The 17,761-nt window shown below is 37.1% G+C and overlaps 1 protein-coding gene across 1 annotated transcript in view; it reads right to left on the reverse strand.

The window, feature by feature from the left end:
- Nucleotides 1-3,352: 3,352 nt before the first annotated feature.
- ATP6V1A (ATPase H+ transporting V1 subunit A) overlaps nucleotides 3,353-17,761 on the reverse strand; it is a 55,272-nt gene continuing 40,863 nt past the window's right edge. The window contains exons 9-15 of the mRNA XM_060150590.1: nucleotides 13,423-13,545; nucleotides 13,215-13,329; nucleotides 12,335-12,398; nucleotides 10,657-10,860; nucleotides 9,439-9,533; nucleotides 7,290-7,461; nucleotides 3,353-5,537 (exon numbers count right to left, since the gene is read on the reverse strand). Of these exons, the coding sequence (XP_060006573.1) occupies nucleotides 5,445-5,537; nucleotides 7,290-7,461; nucleotides 9,439-9,533; nucleotides 10,657-10,860; nucleotides 12,335-12,398; nucleotides 13,215-13,329; nucleotides 13,423-13,545 (866 nt within the window). The 3' untranslated portion in view covers nucleotides 3,353-5,444. The remainder of the gene's footprint in view (nucleotides 5,538-7,289; nucleotides 7,462-9,438; nucleotides 9,534-10,656; nucleotides 10,861-12,334; nucleotides 12,399-13,214; nucleotides 13,330-13,422; nucleotides 13,546-17,761) is intronic.

Consider the following 17,761-nt stretch of genomic DNA (forward strand, 5'->3'; position numbering starts at 1 on the left):
AAAACTGTTAGTATTCAGAGAATACTTATTTAAGTCTCCTGGGTTACCTTTTATATCTAAGCGTTGAATAAAGATACTTATGTCCTAAAACTTGCCCCATAGTAAGAATTATGTGGGTTATTTGTTAAATTGACTCCTATATCTTTTCCCTAGAATGGATTCCAATTCAGTTGGCTTAGTGCAGGGCCTAGGAATCTGTATCATTAACACAGTCCCATATTTCCTATAGTCAGACAAGTTTGAGAAACAGCTCATTAAGACATCTATATTTAAAACATCAAAGCTGCTTTTAACAGGCATCCACTGCTGCTTTAAGGGCTGTGATGTGTATTCAGGGACACCTGAATCCGTATTTGCATGCAACCAGCTATAGCACTGTTAACAAGCCAACAGTGTCTGCATTCTATGACTGTGTGATCTGGTTAGCCTCATTCTGTTCCAAGAACATACTTTCCCCAAATCCTGGTCAGCTGTCTGGCAAAGTAAGTTACTTGTTGCAAACAGAACTGAGAGCTCCTGGATTGAAAAATCACCACTGCTAGAAAAGTGCACATTTAAAAATCAAACAAACAAGAATGTCATCATTTTACTAGGTAAAATTCAAAAGCACTTTAAAACCACCACTATACATATCTTAGTGTGAAACTACTTTAAATAAATAGAAATCCCTTAAGTGTAATGTTTTTGGTAAACATCATTTAAGTATGATATACATACAGGGAAGTGCTTGAATCATGTGTGTGAATTTTTACAAAATGAACACACCCATGTATGACAGGATCCACAAGAATCAAAACATTACCAACACCCTAGAAGGCCCCCATATTCCCCCATCTTGATGACACTCCCTTCCCCACATGTGTAACTGCTATCCTGACTTCAAACACCATATATTAGTTTTATGCTTTTGAATTCTATATAAATGGAATCATACAGTGTACTTTCTTTTGTTTAGCTTCTTTAAACGTTATTAGTGAGGTTCATTCATGTTGCTGCATTAACTCTCACGTCTATATAGTATTTCACTGTGTGAATATACCACAACCCACTTATCCATTCTTCCATACCACCATTTAGGTACTTTCCAGTTTGGGGCTATTACAAACAGTGCTGCTATAAACGTTTTGGGTCGTATCTTCTGGTTGTGAACATGTATGTATGCATTTCTATTGTGTATTAGGTATTACTAACTCAACTTTGTAGATACCACCCAAAGTAGTTCTCCAAAGTGGCTGTAGAAATTTATGCTCCCACCAAAAATGTATGAGTTCTGGTTGCTCCACATCTGTATCAACACTTGGTATTCTCTGTCCTTTCCATTTTAGTCATTCTAGTGTATATAAAATTGTATCTCGTGGTAATTTTAATTCACATTTCCCTGATGACTAGAAGCTGACCATCGTTATTCAACGATTTTGTGAGGTGCCTGTTCAGGTCTTTCATCCATTTATGTCATCATTTATCTCTTTTTTTTTTTTTTTGACTTGGAGTTCTTCATATATTCTGGATATAAATCCTTAATAAGGTATTTATAATTGTTTATGTTTTTACTCCTCCCCACTTTAAAGACTTCTGTTACATAATTTTGGTAAAAATGGCTATTTCTAGACTCACCTTCCTAAACTCTGGCTCAAACTCAAGTTTCTCAAACACATTTTCCTTCTAAACATGACTTGAGTCATGACAATGTCCACAAGCACCTTGGCTAGCCAGTCATTTCTCCCTACTTTCCTTCTGATTACTTTATCTGTCTCACATTTATAAACCCAACTTCTTGGTTCTGAATGAAAAGTACATAATAAGGAAAAGATATACAGTATGATTGAGTACAAAGAGACACTAGAAATCAGGGGTTCTGAATTCTGATATTAAGTGGCTGTGTGACACTGGGCAAATCAGTTAAACTTCCACTTCTCTTCTGTATTATGAGGGGGTTGGAATATATGATCAAAATCCCCACTAATCCAAGAACCTGCTTTACTTTCAGAAGCATTAAACCCCACATCTGCCTATTTATAATCATAATTGGTGTGTGTACTATCTGCTCTTTAAAAGACATCTTTTCTCTTTGAAGAGATGCTCTTTTAAAAACTCTTTTCAAAGAGTGCCCAATCCTTTTACAGGGTGCTTCTTTATGTTGCAGAACAATGGCTTTTCAGTTACTGATTGAACAATCTTTTTTTCCTGTGTCTTAAGAGCCCTGAAGCAGATGCTATGAGTTCCCCACCCAAATATCTTCAGCCATGAGTACCATTTCGGTGCCCACCAGCTGACCTCCCAACTGCCGGCACCTAAATCTCTTTGCAGAGGGTTTCCTGTGGCCACCAGAGCCTGATCTACTTATACTCATGTGCTGGGCACTGACTCTCCCTGTCTTTGTGGGAACAGCCTTCAGTGGATGACTGACAGCAGGTGGCTGTCAATCAATGATGCTGAAAGGACGCTAGTTCCTTTGCACCCCAGGTGGAATATAACGAGATGCATATTTTTCAGTCGTTCCCACAACTCCCAAGCAGGATGGTGCTCCAAAATGTTGACTTGCTTGATACGAACACGTATTGGCTTCCTTCAGTTCTGTCTTAATTCTCTATTCCCCTACTGGTGTTTTCCTAGGATCTCATCCCAAATAAACTGTCTGCACGCAAATACATGTCTCAGTGTCAACTTCTGGGAGAACTCGAACTAAAAGGGAGCCCTTAGAACAACTTCAGAGGCATTTTATCATACCTCACCTGGGAAAATTGGTTCCCTTCTTCATACTCTTATATTGTGGCAATACATTAAAACTAATAACCTGAAAATATTGGATTATTACCAAAAAATAAAAATCACCCATTCTATAATGAATAAGCTTTCTCATGAATTTTTAAGTATTTCTCTACATAAAGTTGGTAGAGTTTTTCATTTCACACTGCTTCTTACTCCTTTAGAAATTGTTAAAAATACACTTAAGGAAATAAAAACCATGTTGCTACATTGGGTCTTAAATAATTTGGCTTGCAGAATTACGAATTACAAAGCTTTAGTTCATTTGCCAAAAGTAGAGATGAGTACACTGATTTCCTTTCATTTATAAGTCTACTTTTAGAAACCATTCATTTTTTCAATTTAAAGTAATATTCAGAATGCTATGGGATTCCATGTACTATATTTCCAAATCACAGTGGTACATGATTATAGGACTTTTTGCAGTCTATAGTGAGGGCGCCAATTCAATTTCATGATCTTAAGTAACAATCTATAAAGAGGGAAATGAAAAACTTTGAAGTTCATACTGAAAACAAGCCGAAATACAATTAGGTGGCACTTTTTTTAGTAGATCTTGCCACACCCACAGAAAAAAGGAAAAATGTTAATTTAAATCCACTTTTTATTCTTTCATAGATTTTAACAATTATACACAACTTTTAACATAAAGATAGTGAAACCTCAAGGATAAGAAGGCAATACATATGACCTCTTCTATTCGTTCGTCAGGATGGAAGGAAGTTTCCAAAGGGATTTAACACTGGAAAAATACATATGAAACTTGTTAACTGGCTCCACTTAGGATCAGGCACAGCACAATAAATATAGAACTGCATCATCTTTTTAAAAGACTGTTGTTAACTTTAACACATTCTTACTAAAGAAATATGATCAGTGACCAATGTGAAATTCTACAACATATGGGTGAAGGGACACTTACAGTGAGGCTCTGAGCAGTTTCTCTAGCATGTTCACACCCTTACATCAACATTCTTAAAAAGGAGTAAGAATGTACATTGCAAATTCAGAAAAACACAAAAGAAACTTGGTCAAACTTTCTTCGTCATATCATTCATTACTAACGCAATCCTAGTTTGCTGGTAGCTTTAAGGTAGGAATTGAAAGTTTTTGAAATTCTTTTAATTTCCACTGGTCTTAGGGCCTCTGGGTAGGAGGCCACATTGGAAAGCAAACTGATTCAGCAGCACCATTACATCCACGTCTCAACAAATCACTGCACAATTTTTATCTTCCAATATTCTGAAAGGTTAAAAAAAGATACACGGCAGAATACTTATCCTGAACAGCAGGCCACTGTAAGAACATGTAATCTGCAAGGATTTAAACAAACATAGCTGAATTCTCTAACTGCATCTTTCCTTAACAGACCAAAAGAAATACATTACCTAATGTGCCTTATCATACAAACACAGAAACTTTTATTTTAAAACATATACTTAAAAGATAGGAAGAAATGATCTTTTTTTCACATGACCCAGATTCTGTTATCAGCAGATATAAGAATTAACTTCATCCCTATGAAACAGAATGGAAACTGTTATGCTGCTACAGCTACAGGTATTCTGAGAAATCTTTTGAGCCAGTGAATCAAAAACCATGTGAAAGAATAATATTTTTTACGATCAGGAAGCTGGTTGTTCAAAAATTCAATTAGCAAACAAACATGTGACACATGTCATTATCTTGTAAAAACATAGTGCCACTCTGGCCCCAAGAATCACTAAAGCCCAGCTGGTCCTTAAAGGTGCAAACAGCCTTTAACCACTACTAAATATCTTCTCTGTGGCATTTTACTGCCTATCACATTGCCACATGATTCTTAGAAGCTTAGGGTTCTACGATGTTTGAGGAAAAAAAAGAGGGTGTGATGTGGATCAAGTTCTCGGTGATTGTTTTAAACATAATTTTAAAAAGAATTTCCTAGTAATGTAGTATAATAGTCCTTGATACCGAATTTTTCCTAGTGAAGTAAAATAGGCTTTAACAAGATGATGTTAATCTAAGTTTGATCACCTGGCTCCTTTTTCACTTTTTTAGAGGTCACTGATTCATCTATTGTGCTGAGTCCCACAAATGCCTGCTTTAAAAACAGTACAGTTCTCAACAGTTTCCCACAAATATTCTTGATTTATACTGGGGGAAGCAACACATAATAGAAACATTAATTATTCACGTTTTAAAAAAGTAAGTATTTCCTACAAAGCAGGTTACTTAGCAAAATGCTAAGCTGCAAATAACTTTACCAGACAGATGTTGAGTCATTTCACAATGAACCTGACAAAATGTAGAGAAGTCTGGCCTTCCATTCCAAAGCCATTGCAGAGAGTACACGCGGTAGTCCTGTTTACAATTTAATGGCGATGAGGAAAGGGCAAACCTAGGACAAGGAGAGACGTCATCGTACATACACGTTTACAGTAGTGTAGCCATTGTATATCCTATTTACTACATTCACCACTTTGGAGAAAGGATCAGGGAGGCCCTTCAAACACTGGAACAAAGGAATGTTTGTTTTATATAAGACCTACCAAATAAACAGGGAAACAAATGATAACACACATAGGCACTAGTCTCAAAGCTGCACAATAAAGAAGCAAAGGGTTTGAGATGAGAAATTTAGGAAAATATACACATATGAGAGCTTGCTGAGGAAAAGGAGGAAAGAAATCACAGTTCTAATCTTCAAGGCTACGGAATGCATTCTGCATATCTTCAAGAAGCTGTGCATAGTCGGCCTTGATCTTTGCCTCACCATCTTTCACTGGATCCTGAAAGAAGACATGACAGAATTCAATTTACCTTTGGAAAATAATTTTCAGAACACATAGTGAGTTATTTATATTTACTATATTTGAGTACTAGGTTGAGGTACACTGGTAAAACACAGGCAGGAGGCAGAATTAACCTTATTTTTCTTTTTTCCTTTAAGGGTAGAAATGTATAAAGTAGTCGTCCAACCAAACAGAAGACAAAATTTCCGTTTTGTGTCTTGCTTGCTAACTGTATTCAACAACCAATGGATTTACCCTCAATGATATGCAAAATATTAGGGAATTACGCAGCAATGTGTATTAGATGCATTCCTCTCTGTGTATATGATAGTTGGAATTTAATCAAAACAGAATTTACTATTCAAGGTCTGGTAGTATCACCTTGGGACAGGGGGAGTAAAATTTCTAAAATAACCTCAAAATGCACCCCATTTAAAATTTGTGTGGAAAGCAACTTAATTGAGTAAAATGTATGAAAGAAACCTTAAAGCGTTTAAGCCCTCTGATCCAATCATTCCACTTCTGAGAACATATACTAGGAAAATACACAAAACCAACTACATGAACAAAGTTGTCCATACCAACAACTGGAAATTTCCTAAATGCCTAAGAATAGGAAAATATTATTCTCCAGCCACAAAATAGTGCTATAGAAAAATACTTAATGATATTAAAGAACAACTGAAATGTTAATTTGATACAATATACCTGTAAACAGAAAAAAGACAGCACCTTTAGTTATACTACCAGAATTCATCACTATTATTGCATATATTTTTTTATCATCTTCCTATGAATGTATAATTTTAAAAAATAAAATTTGGATCAAATTACATATGGAATTTCTTTGCAACCAACTTTTTTCACTAATTATACCATAAGCGTTTCCCTGTGTCTTTGGATATTCTTTGAAAAAAAGATGTTAAGCCTTTATAATATTTTTGCTGTAATGTACATGCCACAATGGCTCCGTTCACTTTTGGATGACATTTAAAAGTTTAATATACAATCTTTTACATACATCCATATCAAAATCTCTATTTCCTTGGGTTATATGTTTTGAAACGGAAAGACAGGACTCAAAGGGTGTGAATATTTTAAAATCCTTGATACAGTGAGTGTCTATACAAATTTACTTCCAATCTATAATGCAAACACTATATATAGTGTATAACATACACATTCAGAGAATCACTCTTAATTTCTCAGTAGGAGATTAGTAAATATACTTGGATGTCATGACTTAGAAATAATTAAATACAACTCAACTGATCAAGTATTTTAAAAACAATCTTACACATTTGAGTTTCTACAGATAATTTCACTTAATTATCTATTTATGTCTTGTGTACTTCCCAAAGAATGAGAGTCTACTTAAAAGTAAAAATGATGTGTAATAGGATACTTGAAGTAAGCAGCAGAAATCGTTTCAGAGGAGCATCGGGATTAGATATTAACAGGCACTTGAGGTAACGTAATTGCTGCTTAGCAATGATTTTAGCTCTAAATTGCCTGGCAGTTAAGACAAAAGGGAAAACACGTCAGCGTTTATTTTAGACGTGACATACTATAGTCTTTATCATGTGAATTCCTATTTGAACATAGCTTTGAGGTCTCTTCTGGTTTTACATAACCCGAGCATGTATGAAAATGATAAATGCCAGTTTCACACACCAGGTTTTGGACCCAAATATTTTAAAAAATCAAAAAGAAACTACTAAAAAAAGTTTATGGTAGAAACAAATATACCTTGAATTTCATGGAGGAAAGCTTATAGAGGATCTCCCCCATGTGCTCACGGATAATGGACCATGTGATTTTATTGTCACTCTGGGCAGTGGTTTCAACAGCTCTGCGGGCCATATCATAAAATGCAATCATGTTGGACAGCATCCCGACTGTCTTGTAGAATGGGCAGAACCTAGGATAAATGAAAGTTAAAATAATAAACAAAAACAAAATCCAAAGCAAGGTCATAGTTTTTACTTCATCTGTAAAATACCAGAGCATTAACTTCTTTATTTAGATATGCACACTACTTACATTTATTGCATGATACATAAGGAATGAAAAAAGAATAGTGGAAAAGATCAATAATACTTTTCCAGAGTTTTTGGACAGAGATGTCTCAGGAATAGGGGGTGGATGGAGAGATGGAGCTATGTATTCTTTTATTTAAAGAGTGACGTTAATTTTTGTTAACACAATCAAACAGGAAGAACAATGAAACAGTACTGCTACAATCTAATGACCTCTGAGGGTTTGTGTTTGTACAGTGCAGTTAAAGCAGTTACCCAAATGGTAAAATAACTGAGTTGTAAAGACTCCCTTGTGACAGTCGGTGAAGGTTTAATAAATAGTAGGAAAGCAGGGAACTGCAATTTCCTAAAGTTAATAAGCATTTCCTTTCTCCATTAATGTGTTCACTTTCATTTACCCATATCTTTTAATACTGAAGACACAGAAGTTAATATTCAACTTGCATCACATGCATTCTAATCAAATTTCCAACGCTTTAAACTTACTTGCATACACAATTTCATGCACACTCTCCATTACACTCTCTTCAAATAATTTTCCCTTTGTGGAGATATCTTTGTGTGGATGCTTCCTAGAGCTTCTTAAGTTCCTGATACGTTTTTTTTGAGCCTTACTGATTATACTGTCATATTTTCTGCTTGTCTTACATTCTGGTAATCTTCCTATGTGTTCAGTTTCCACTTTAGTCTTATACAGGGCCAAATATGATTGAGGGAGAAAAACTAGCCTATGATGAAACGGTTCAAATTATCAAAGTTTAAAAGAAATGGGAACTTTTAAATAAGCCATGGAAGTAGCAGAGACAATAATGAAAAACAAGCACTGAGCAGGAGTAGCAGGGACTGGTGAGACGTCCGACAGGGACTTCAGTAGAAAGGAAAAGAATAGGACTCTTGGGCTTCCCTGGTGGCGCAGTGGTTAAGAATCCACCTGCCAATGCAGGGGACATGAGTTCGAGTCCTCGTCCAGGAAAACCCCACATGCTGCGGAGCCACTAAGCCCGTGCACCGCAACTACTGAGCCTGCACTCTAGAGCCCATGAGCCACAACTACTGAGCCCACGTGCCACAATGGTGAAGTCTGCATGCCTAGAGCCTGTGCTCTGCAATAAGAGAAGCCACCAAAATGAGAAGCCTGTGCTCTGCAACAAAGAGTAGCCCCCGCTTTCTGCAACTAGAGGAAGACTGCGCACAGCAACGACGACCCAACGCAGCCATAAATAAATAAATATACAAAGAATAGAACTCTTGGGAAATGAGGCACGAAAGTATATTATTTAGGAAAAGAGTAGAAGAGGCACAGGCTGTGGTAACAGGTAGTGAGAAAAGCTTCTGAAAGAGGCAATGATCCCCAGGCTCCGTACACTAAGCCACAATTTAATCTAATTAAAGATGGCTGGATAATGAGTGAAAACACTGTCATAACTGGAAAAATGAGCCAACTCAAGATAAGGGAACATACTGTATCACTAGATGTCTGCTATGAAAATATAAAATAAACCTATACACTGAGTCAGAGTGTGTCTGTATGAGAAAAAAAAGGCGGGGAGGGTTTTGTTGTTTTTTGGGGTTTTTTTGCGGTATGCGGGCCTCTCACTGCTGTGGCCTCTCCCGTTGCGGAGCACAGGCTGCGGACGTGCAGGCTCAGCAGCCATGGCTCATGGGCCCAGCCGCTCCGCGGCATGTGGGATCTTCCAAGACTGGGGCATGAACCTGTGTCCTCTGCATCAGCAGGTGGACTCTCAACCACTGTGCCACCAGGGAAGCCCCGAGGGGAGGGTTTTAATGTGTAGGCAGCTCCTTCTTCAAAACTTGATAGAATATCCTCAAATTAAAAAAAGAAAATCAGGCTAGATTACCTGTCATAAGGAGTATATCCATTTTGTTGAAGGAAATCATCTTTGATAAGTTTTGCTACCTCCAGAGTGATTTTATCTGTTTCTGCTAGTGAAGCCTAGAAGAGGAAAAAATACATTTTTAGAAATTTACTGCCACAACGTGGGACCAATAGTTCTAACCAGTTAGCATGCAGAAACCACATAATCAACACACGATCACCTATCATTAATAAATTCACTTCAGGGGCTTCCCTGGTGGCGCAGTGGTTGAGAGTCTGCCTGCCGATGCAGGGGACACGGGTTCGTGCCCCGGTCTGGGAAGATCCCACATGCCGCGGAGCGGCTGGGCCCGTGAGCCATGGCCGCTGAGCCTGCGCGTCCGGAGCCTGTGCTCCGCAACGGGAGAGGCCACAACAGTGAGAGGCCCGCGTACCGCAAAAAAAATAAAAATTAAAAAAAAATTTTTAAAAATAATAAATTCACTTCATAACTGCTTCCTGATTGATGTTCTTTTTCGGATTTTGTTGTGAAAACACATAACATAAATTTACCATCGTAACCATTTTTAAGTGTAGTTCAGTAGGTTAAGTATGTTCACATTGTTGTGAAACAGATTTCCATAACTTTTCATCTTACAAATTTGAAACTCTATACCTATTAAACAACAACTCCCCTTCTGCCCTCCCAGTCCCAGTTAACCACTACTCTACTTTCTACTTCTATGAATTTGACTACTTCAGATACGTTACATATAAGTATTTGTCTTTTTGTGACTCGTTTATTTCACCTAACATAATGTCCCCTCAAGGTTCATCCGTGTTGCAACATGTGTTTGAATTTCCCTTCCTTCTCAAGGCTGAAATGGAATATTAATTCCATTGTGTGTGCATGTGTGTGCACGTGCGCACGTGAGTGTGTTGCAAAGGACATCTGGGTTGCTCCCACCTTTTAGTGCTTAGATGTTTCTATGAACGTGGGTACACAAATAGGCTGATATGTCAGAGTGGTTTGTTATTCAATAGTAATCTAAACACCAATCATCTTTCTATTTTCCATAACACAAGCAGGTCCCTCAAATATCTTCTGGATAAAGGAATAATCTAAAATCCTATTAGTTTAAAAAATATTTAATAAATACTAATTCTCCCAGCAAGAATCCGCATATCCAAGGTTCTGTTTGTCCTTAAAAAGCTTCACTGCAACTCACAGACCTGTCTTCCACAAGATTTTACAACTTACCTTTCCCACAAGCTGTACAATTTCTGCCAAGTCTTCTTCTTCCTGCAGAATCTCCTTAGCTTTGGTCCTCAGAGGAACAAACTCTGTGAAGTGTTTGTCATAGTACTCATCCAAGGCACGCATGTACTTGCTGTAGCTGATCAGCCAGTTGACAGATGGGAAATGCTTCCGTTGAGCTAGTTTCTTATCTAAGCCCCAGAATACCTGATTTAAAGACAAAATCAAAAACAAAACATAAAAATTTTTCTTAAATACAATTTTTTTTGAAGTATTGAAATGTATTTGTTTGTCCTAAATATGCAATTCTATACTTTTCTGGTCAAATTATTTATCTTTTTAGTATATAACAAGTATACATGAAATAGAATAAAACTGCAAATAGGAAAATGTATTTCTTTTGGTTTCAGTATGGGTAATATCTACAAATCAAAATTTCCTTAATAGTATGTCAAATCTGATAGCAAAAACACTGACTCCTTTGAAGATTATGACAGTGCAATATAAACAGATGAACCAGAAAATGCTTATTAAGATAGATACTTCACTTTAATGAAAACCTCTAAATGTTCTGAATAAATTCAGTTCCCTATCATTAAGGGCCGATCCTAAAAGATGTGACAGTCATTTTTCTGAGGCCAAACATTCATATGTATTTTATGCGTTCCTAACTTTGCTCCCCATTTCCCTGCAATTAAAAATTCAAAATTTCAGCAAAGGTTAAACATCTTGAAAGTTGTAAATTTAGCCTCTACCACTTCCTTTTATCTGAAACTGACAGAAATATAGGCAAATATTCTATTTTTCCCATATGAATAATACATATGCTTATAAATGTATCAACATTAAAAAAATTATAGCTCTGATCTATATACATCTTTCATTTAGGCTTACTTTTTAAAAATTTTTTATTTATTTTTTATACACCAGGGTCTTATTGGTTATCTATTTTATACATATTAGTGTATACATGTCAATCCCAATTTTCCAGTTCATCCCCACCCCCCACACCCCCCAGGCTTACTTTTAATGGCCAAGTTGGCTGGCTATCCACTAGAATTCATGCCCTTGTCACCGGGAAGCTGCCTAGGCAGAAACTACACTTTCCAAGTTTTGCTTTCATCTGGGTGTGGCTAACAGAATGAGTGGAGTGACCAGGCCTGAGCCCAAAGTAGGTGTGCCTTCTACACAGTCTGCCTGCACCAGCCAGATGCAGACAACTACCAGGCTAGGTGGAGCCCAAGGTAGAAGCAGCGCTGGTTCTGGATTACTGTGGAATGGAAAAGAGCTGCCCTCTAATAGGGTTACCTGCCTTGGACCATACCACGAGGAGAAACTTCTGTGGGGTTTTTGCCATTATATCTTTTTTGGGCCCATTTGTTTCTACTCCTAGGGTTACTCTAACTCAAAGTGTAGTATTACTCTAACACGAATAAAACTTTGCTACCCGGATGTATTTTCCACTTACAGAATATTAAATCTATTATAAACTCTAGATAAAGAGCTAAGAAAGAACAGACAGCACGGAAGACTTTCAGTAGTAAGAATGTTGCTAAAACAGACTTTACCGCTGCCTACTCGTCAGTGACCAAATGAAATACTTCACAGTGATGTGGATAACATGAGGACAGCCTGGGGTGGGGTGGAGCTCAGAAGCTGACTACACTAGGGAAAGATATACCTGAACAATACCAAGAGTAGCAGATGTAACTGGATCAGAAAAATCACCACCAGGTGGAGAAACTCTAAATTTAAAAGAAGAAAAAGTCATTAGAAATGCTTATGGAAAATAACTTGTATATAAAAGCAATTTTTTGCAAGTCAGTTTTAATGTAAATAACTTTAGAAATATGACCTTCGGAAAGAAAATCTTATACAAAAATCTTAAATAAAAACCAGTACTAAGTTGAAAATTAAGAATGACAACTATTAAACACCTTCTAGTTTGAGAAATGAGACAGATTTAATTATAATCTGTTTCACTATTCTAATCAAACAGATGAAACAGGAAGGAAGGAAAAGGTCTGAGAACAAAATATGGCTTTATGTGGGGATCGTAAATCTTCACATTGTTTTTATCATGATACAGTCTTACCTTAACGTGTCTATAATTTTCTAAATTATTTCTATGGTATTGTGACTTGAATATAATACATCAGTCAAGTCAAATCTATAGAACCAGAACATGTAGAGATGACCTAAACATGTGCATTTTAAAGAGCTCCTTGGATGACTCAAGTGCAACCTTGGTTAAGAATCACTGCTCTCGGGCTTCCCTGGTGGCACAGTGGTTGGGAGTCCGCCTGCTGATGCAGGGGGCATGGGTTCGTGCCCCGGTCCAGGAGGATCCCACATGCCACGGAGCGGCTGGGCCTGTGAGCCATGGCCGCTGAGCCTGCGTGTCCGGAGCCTGTGCTCCGCAACGGGAGAGGCCACAACAGTGAGAGGTCCGCGTACCACAAAAAAAAAAAAAAAAAATCACTGCTCTCAGGGGGGCTAAATATTGTCTCTTTAAAATAAATAACCTTTTTTCTTATGAAAAGTACAGTTTTGATACTTACGCTCCTACAATGCTGACACTCCCTTCTCTCTCAGGATTTCCAAGACATTTCACTCTGCCAGCTCGCTCATAGAATGAGGCCAGACGGGCACCGAGATATGCAGGATATCCACTATCTGAAAAATGAAAAGAAATTTTAAGGAGAGGTTATAAACCAATCCCCAAATCCTAACAGTCTTGCTTATGTAATAAGCAATACAAAGACTTACCTGCAGGCATTTCAGCTAAGCGACCAGAGATTTCTCTAAGAGCCTCAGCCCATCTGGAGGTAGAGTCAGCCATCATACTGACGTGATAGCCCATGTCACGGAAATATTCTGACAGTGTAATTCCTAAATTGGGAAGAATATTACAAGCTATAATCCTATAAAGTATAATCCTGACTTTTTCACCCTTAAGAAAAATTTAAAGCAATAAGTTCCTAAGACTGCTAGCTGTTCACCATAATCTGTGCTGCTTTTTTTGGGCACACAGCTGAATTATATTGTCTAGCCTCCTCTGCATTTAGATGTGGCAAGTAACTGACCCCTATCTAATGGAATGTAAGAGTCATGTGTTCCACCACCAGGCAAGTCACACACCCTTCCATGCTACTTCTTCCTTCTGGCTTACTGAGAGGGCGAGAACTCCCAGGACCCATGGAAGATATGTGTCGAAATGAAAGAGCTCTTTTCAGCCTGCGTCCCAGCCCCAAAATGACAGAATAATGAAGATTGCCTGGATCATCTGAAATAAATGTCTATTATATTGAGCAATTATATGTTTGGGTTTATCATAGCCTAGTATACATTTTTAAAAGTAGGAAAAGACTTTCCTCCCATTCATTGTTGAGATAATTAGACATAGGCATCAAAAAATCCTCAACTAATTAGCTTGTTTGATTATTTTTCAAAAGTAACAAATGTTATTAACGTGAGTAATAATCTTAATTATCCAGATCATTCTGCTATGCAGACTGGGTCCTCTCCTGTAAAATCACATACAGTAAACCACTTAGAAGAAGCTAATATACAGAAAGAAGTCCTGGTTTCTACTTCCTATTCTGTCATTAATCTTAGCAAAATAACTTCATTTCCCAGTGTGGTTTCCTAATCTGTGAAAATGGAATAACTCTCACCCTATCTATCTACACATATCAGATGAAAAGATTTCTATAAATGCCCTCTGCAAAGTACAAAGTGCTATACAACTCTAAGATATTAGAAATGTATATTTGTTGCTACATCATAAGCAACAGTAGATTCCAGCAAGTCTACTGCCCTAATTCCCTTATTTTACCAGTAAAGAAACAGATGCTTATATAAGTAAAACAAAATAGTTGCTGGAAAACTCAGAACTTTACTATTTATCACATCCTTCAGAATAAAAAATACTGACTTAGGCTTCCAAAATATGATCCAAGGAACAAAGTCTTTAAGAAATCCACTTATCATTATTAAGGCTTAAAAAACACAGTAATTATCACATATTTCAATCTGATGGTAGAATCAGATCCTCTCTTATACAAATACGCTATGTCTCTGTGATAACATTCACTAATGCCTGTGTGTATGTTTATTAAAAAGACTTGATAGAACAGACAGATACACATGACTAAACCTCAAAGAAGTCTCATAGACCACTTTCATAGACCTAAAGATATCAGTGCCTACAAGAAAAAAAAAAAAAACCCTCAGACAAAATCAAAAGATAAGCAAACTAGGACAATATCTGCAACTCATAACAGATGAAAGACTGATTTCAAAGAACTTTACCTCCATGTGATAAACAACTACTACCAATACAAAAATGGACAGAAGGCAGTTTTCAAATGGTGAATACACACAGAAAAGATGCTAGCTCACTGTAAGAAATACAGACCGAATAGGCATCTAATAAAGCAGGAACGGTAAAATGCTAATTATCAGATCTAGGTGTGGGGTACATGGGTATTCACTGTAATATTCTTTCAACTTTTCTGTATGATAATGATCATAAGAAAGTGTTGAAGAAATTAGCATTGGTGAGTATGTGAAGAAGCAGAATTCTTGTCCACTGTTATTCCTTTTGAAGAGCTATTAAAAACTAAAATCTATATTAACAGTTGTATTCTTAGCAATTTTACTTCTAAGAACTTACCTGACAAAAATACAAAGAAACATGCGCATAAAACATACAAAGCCACAGTGTAAAAAAACATGCTTAAGAATGTTTTATGGTGTGAAGTTTGTGGGAGCAAAAAAATTATCAATAATCCAAGTGCCCCCTAAAAGGATGCTGGTTAAATAAATTACGATATATCCATACAAAGGGATACTGTGCAGCCATTTAAAAGAAGTAGGTAGACTTCTTGTCCTAAAATAGTAGATGAGTATGTCACTTTCTCCTTCTTCTCATAAGAGTAACCACCAAACAAGGAGAACAAGAAATACAGAAACACAAACTCCATAGTCAAAAACTAGGGGCCATGTTTAGCTTCACAACAAAATAATGAGGAAAGCCAACTAAATGAGATAAAAAACAAACAAGGGAGTGGAAAGACACCAAGAATTCACCTGAGGCTGCACATCTCAGATTAAGCTTTTGCAAACCAGAAGGTACATCCTGAGGGGTAAAACCAAGAATCCGTTGTCTGGAACACAGTAAGAGGGGTACAGGTCTAGTGGCAGGGGTTCCTTGGACCCAGTTTGGCATCAAGGGGAAGTAGAGAGATGGGGACCCAAAAAAAAGGAAGGCACTCCTTTTCAGTAAGTAAAAAGTGAATGAGGCAGGGTAGAAGAGAAAGAATTCATTGTAAGTGGCCTTGTAGCTGCGGATTTTTGTTGGCAGGAAAGAAAAAGTAAAATAACTTACACAACTCTATGCTATAACAAACTTCACAGATTACCAGGAAGAATTCCTGCTACCCTGGACCATAGTAACAACCATTCCCTCCCATCTCCTGCAAAGATGAGTAATAGCAATAATAAACATCAGCACAGGAACAAAAATAAAAGAAAAAAAGAGACAGAAGAGCAGAGTACAACAATGAACCTGCCAAGAAACAAATGAAAACTGTGACCACAATTAATTAATAAAAGAAAATCTTAATATTGCATCCTACCACAAAATAAAAATCTCAAGGAGTATACAGTAAGATCACAAAAGATGTTTCATGAGCCAGCAGAACTCAGCAAAGAGCTAGAAGAACATAAAGGCTTCACTGGAAGCAATACAAAGAATACACGTTGATTATCCTGTTAAAAAATGGATAAAAGGCTAAATAAAAAGAATTAGAGAGGAAATGATGCATATGGAAACAGCTAAAGGAGACGCTTTATGTTTAGCTTCAAGAAGATAACCATAATGGAAGAGAAAAAGTTTCAGAAACTATTCTCAAAAATTTTCCAAAATAAAAGACATATTCATAGATTGAAAAGGTATACTATGTCTCAGGAAAAAATTATCAGAACTATCAATACTGGGATATATCCTAATAAAGTTATAAGACTTCAAGGTTAGGACTTCCCTGGTGGCGCCGTGGTTAAGAATCCGCCTGCCAATGCAGGGGACACTGTTTTGAGCCCTGGTCCGGGAAGATCCCACATGCCGCGGAGCAACTAAGCACGTGTGCCAGAACTACTGAACCTGAGCTCTAGAGCCCGCGAGCCACAACTACTGAACCCATGTGCCACAAGTACTGAAGCCTGCGCACCTAAAGTCCGAGCTCCGAAACGAGAAGACACTGCAATGAGAAGCCCGTGCAACACAATGAAGAGTAGCCCCCACTTGTGGCAACTAGAGAAAGCCCGTGCGCAGCAACGAAGACCAACAATGAAGGTCTGACGCAGCCAAAAAATAAGTAAAAAAAAAAAGACTTCAAAGTTAAAGAGACATTCCTTTGGGTGAAAAGAAAAATCACCTATAAAAGGAAAAAAAGTAGGCCAGCGTCAGATCTCTCCCCAGCACTTAATGCTGAAATAAGGGTTCTCTAGGCAAGAAATACTGATCAAAAAATTTTATACTCTGCCCAACTGTTAAAATTTAAAGGCAGCTGAAAAAACCCAGACTTACAAAAAAACAAGAATTCAAATTTTGTCCAACCATGAAACAAATGGAAAAACTGTAGTCAAGGGACTGCCAGTGGGCATGACTCCATTTCACTAGGTCTAAGGCTAATACAAATACTGGATTTATGGTTATAGAACAGAATACGAACATTATAAATCCTGAAAATGTAGAAATCAAAGCACCAAAAGCTGGATGGAAGTGGGAGCAAAGATGGAAGATAATACATAAACATACTGATATTCAAAGTATTACAGTTCAAAGCTGATAATTCAAGTTATAGAGATACAGATATATTCAGAGATAGAGCAATGGTAAAACAGGTAATGAAAAAAGGAAAACCAGTAGTAGAAGATACATCATTTTAAAGTCATCAAAAAGATTGTGGCAGCTCTATTAATGTCTTAAATTGACATATTCTCAAGATATAATAATATGTGAAATATTAAAAAAAATATTCTAGGAACATGGTTGTGTGTATGTACTTTAGAATGAAAGAAAAGTTCTTTGGCAAAGAAAAAG

Source organism: Lagenorhynchus albirostris, chromosome 5 (genome assembly GCF_949774975.1).
Source record: "Lagenorhynchus albirostris chromosome 5, mLagAlb1.1, whole genome shotgun sequence".
NCBI lineage: Eukaryota > Metazoa > Chordata > Mammalia > Artiodactyla > Delphinidae > Lagenorhynchus > Lagenorhynchus albirostris.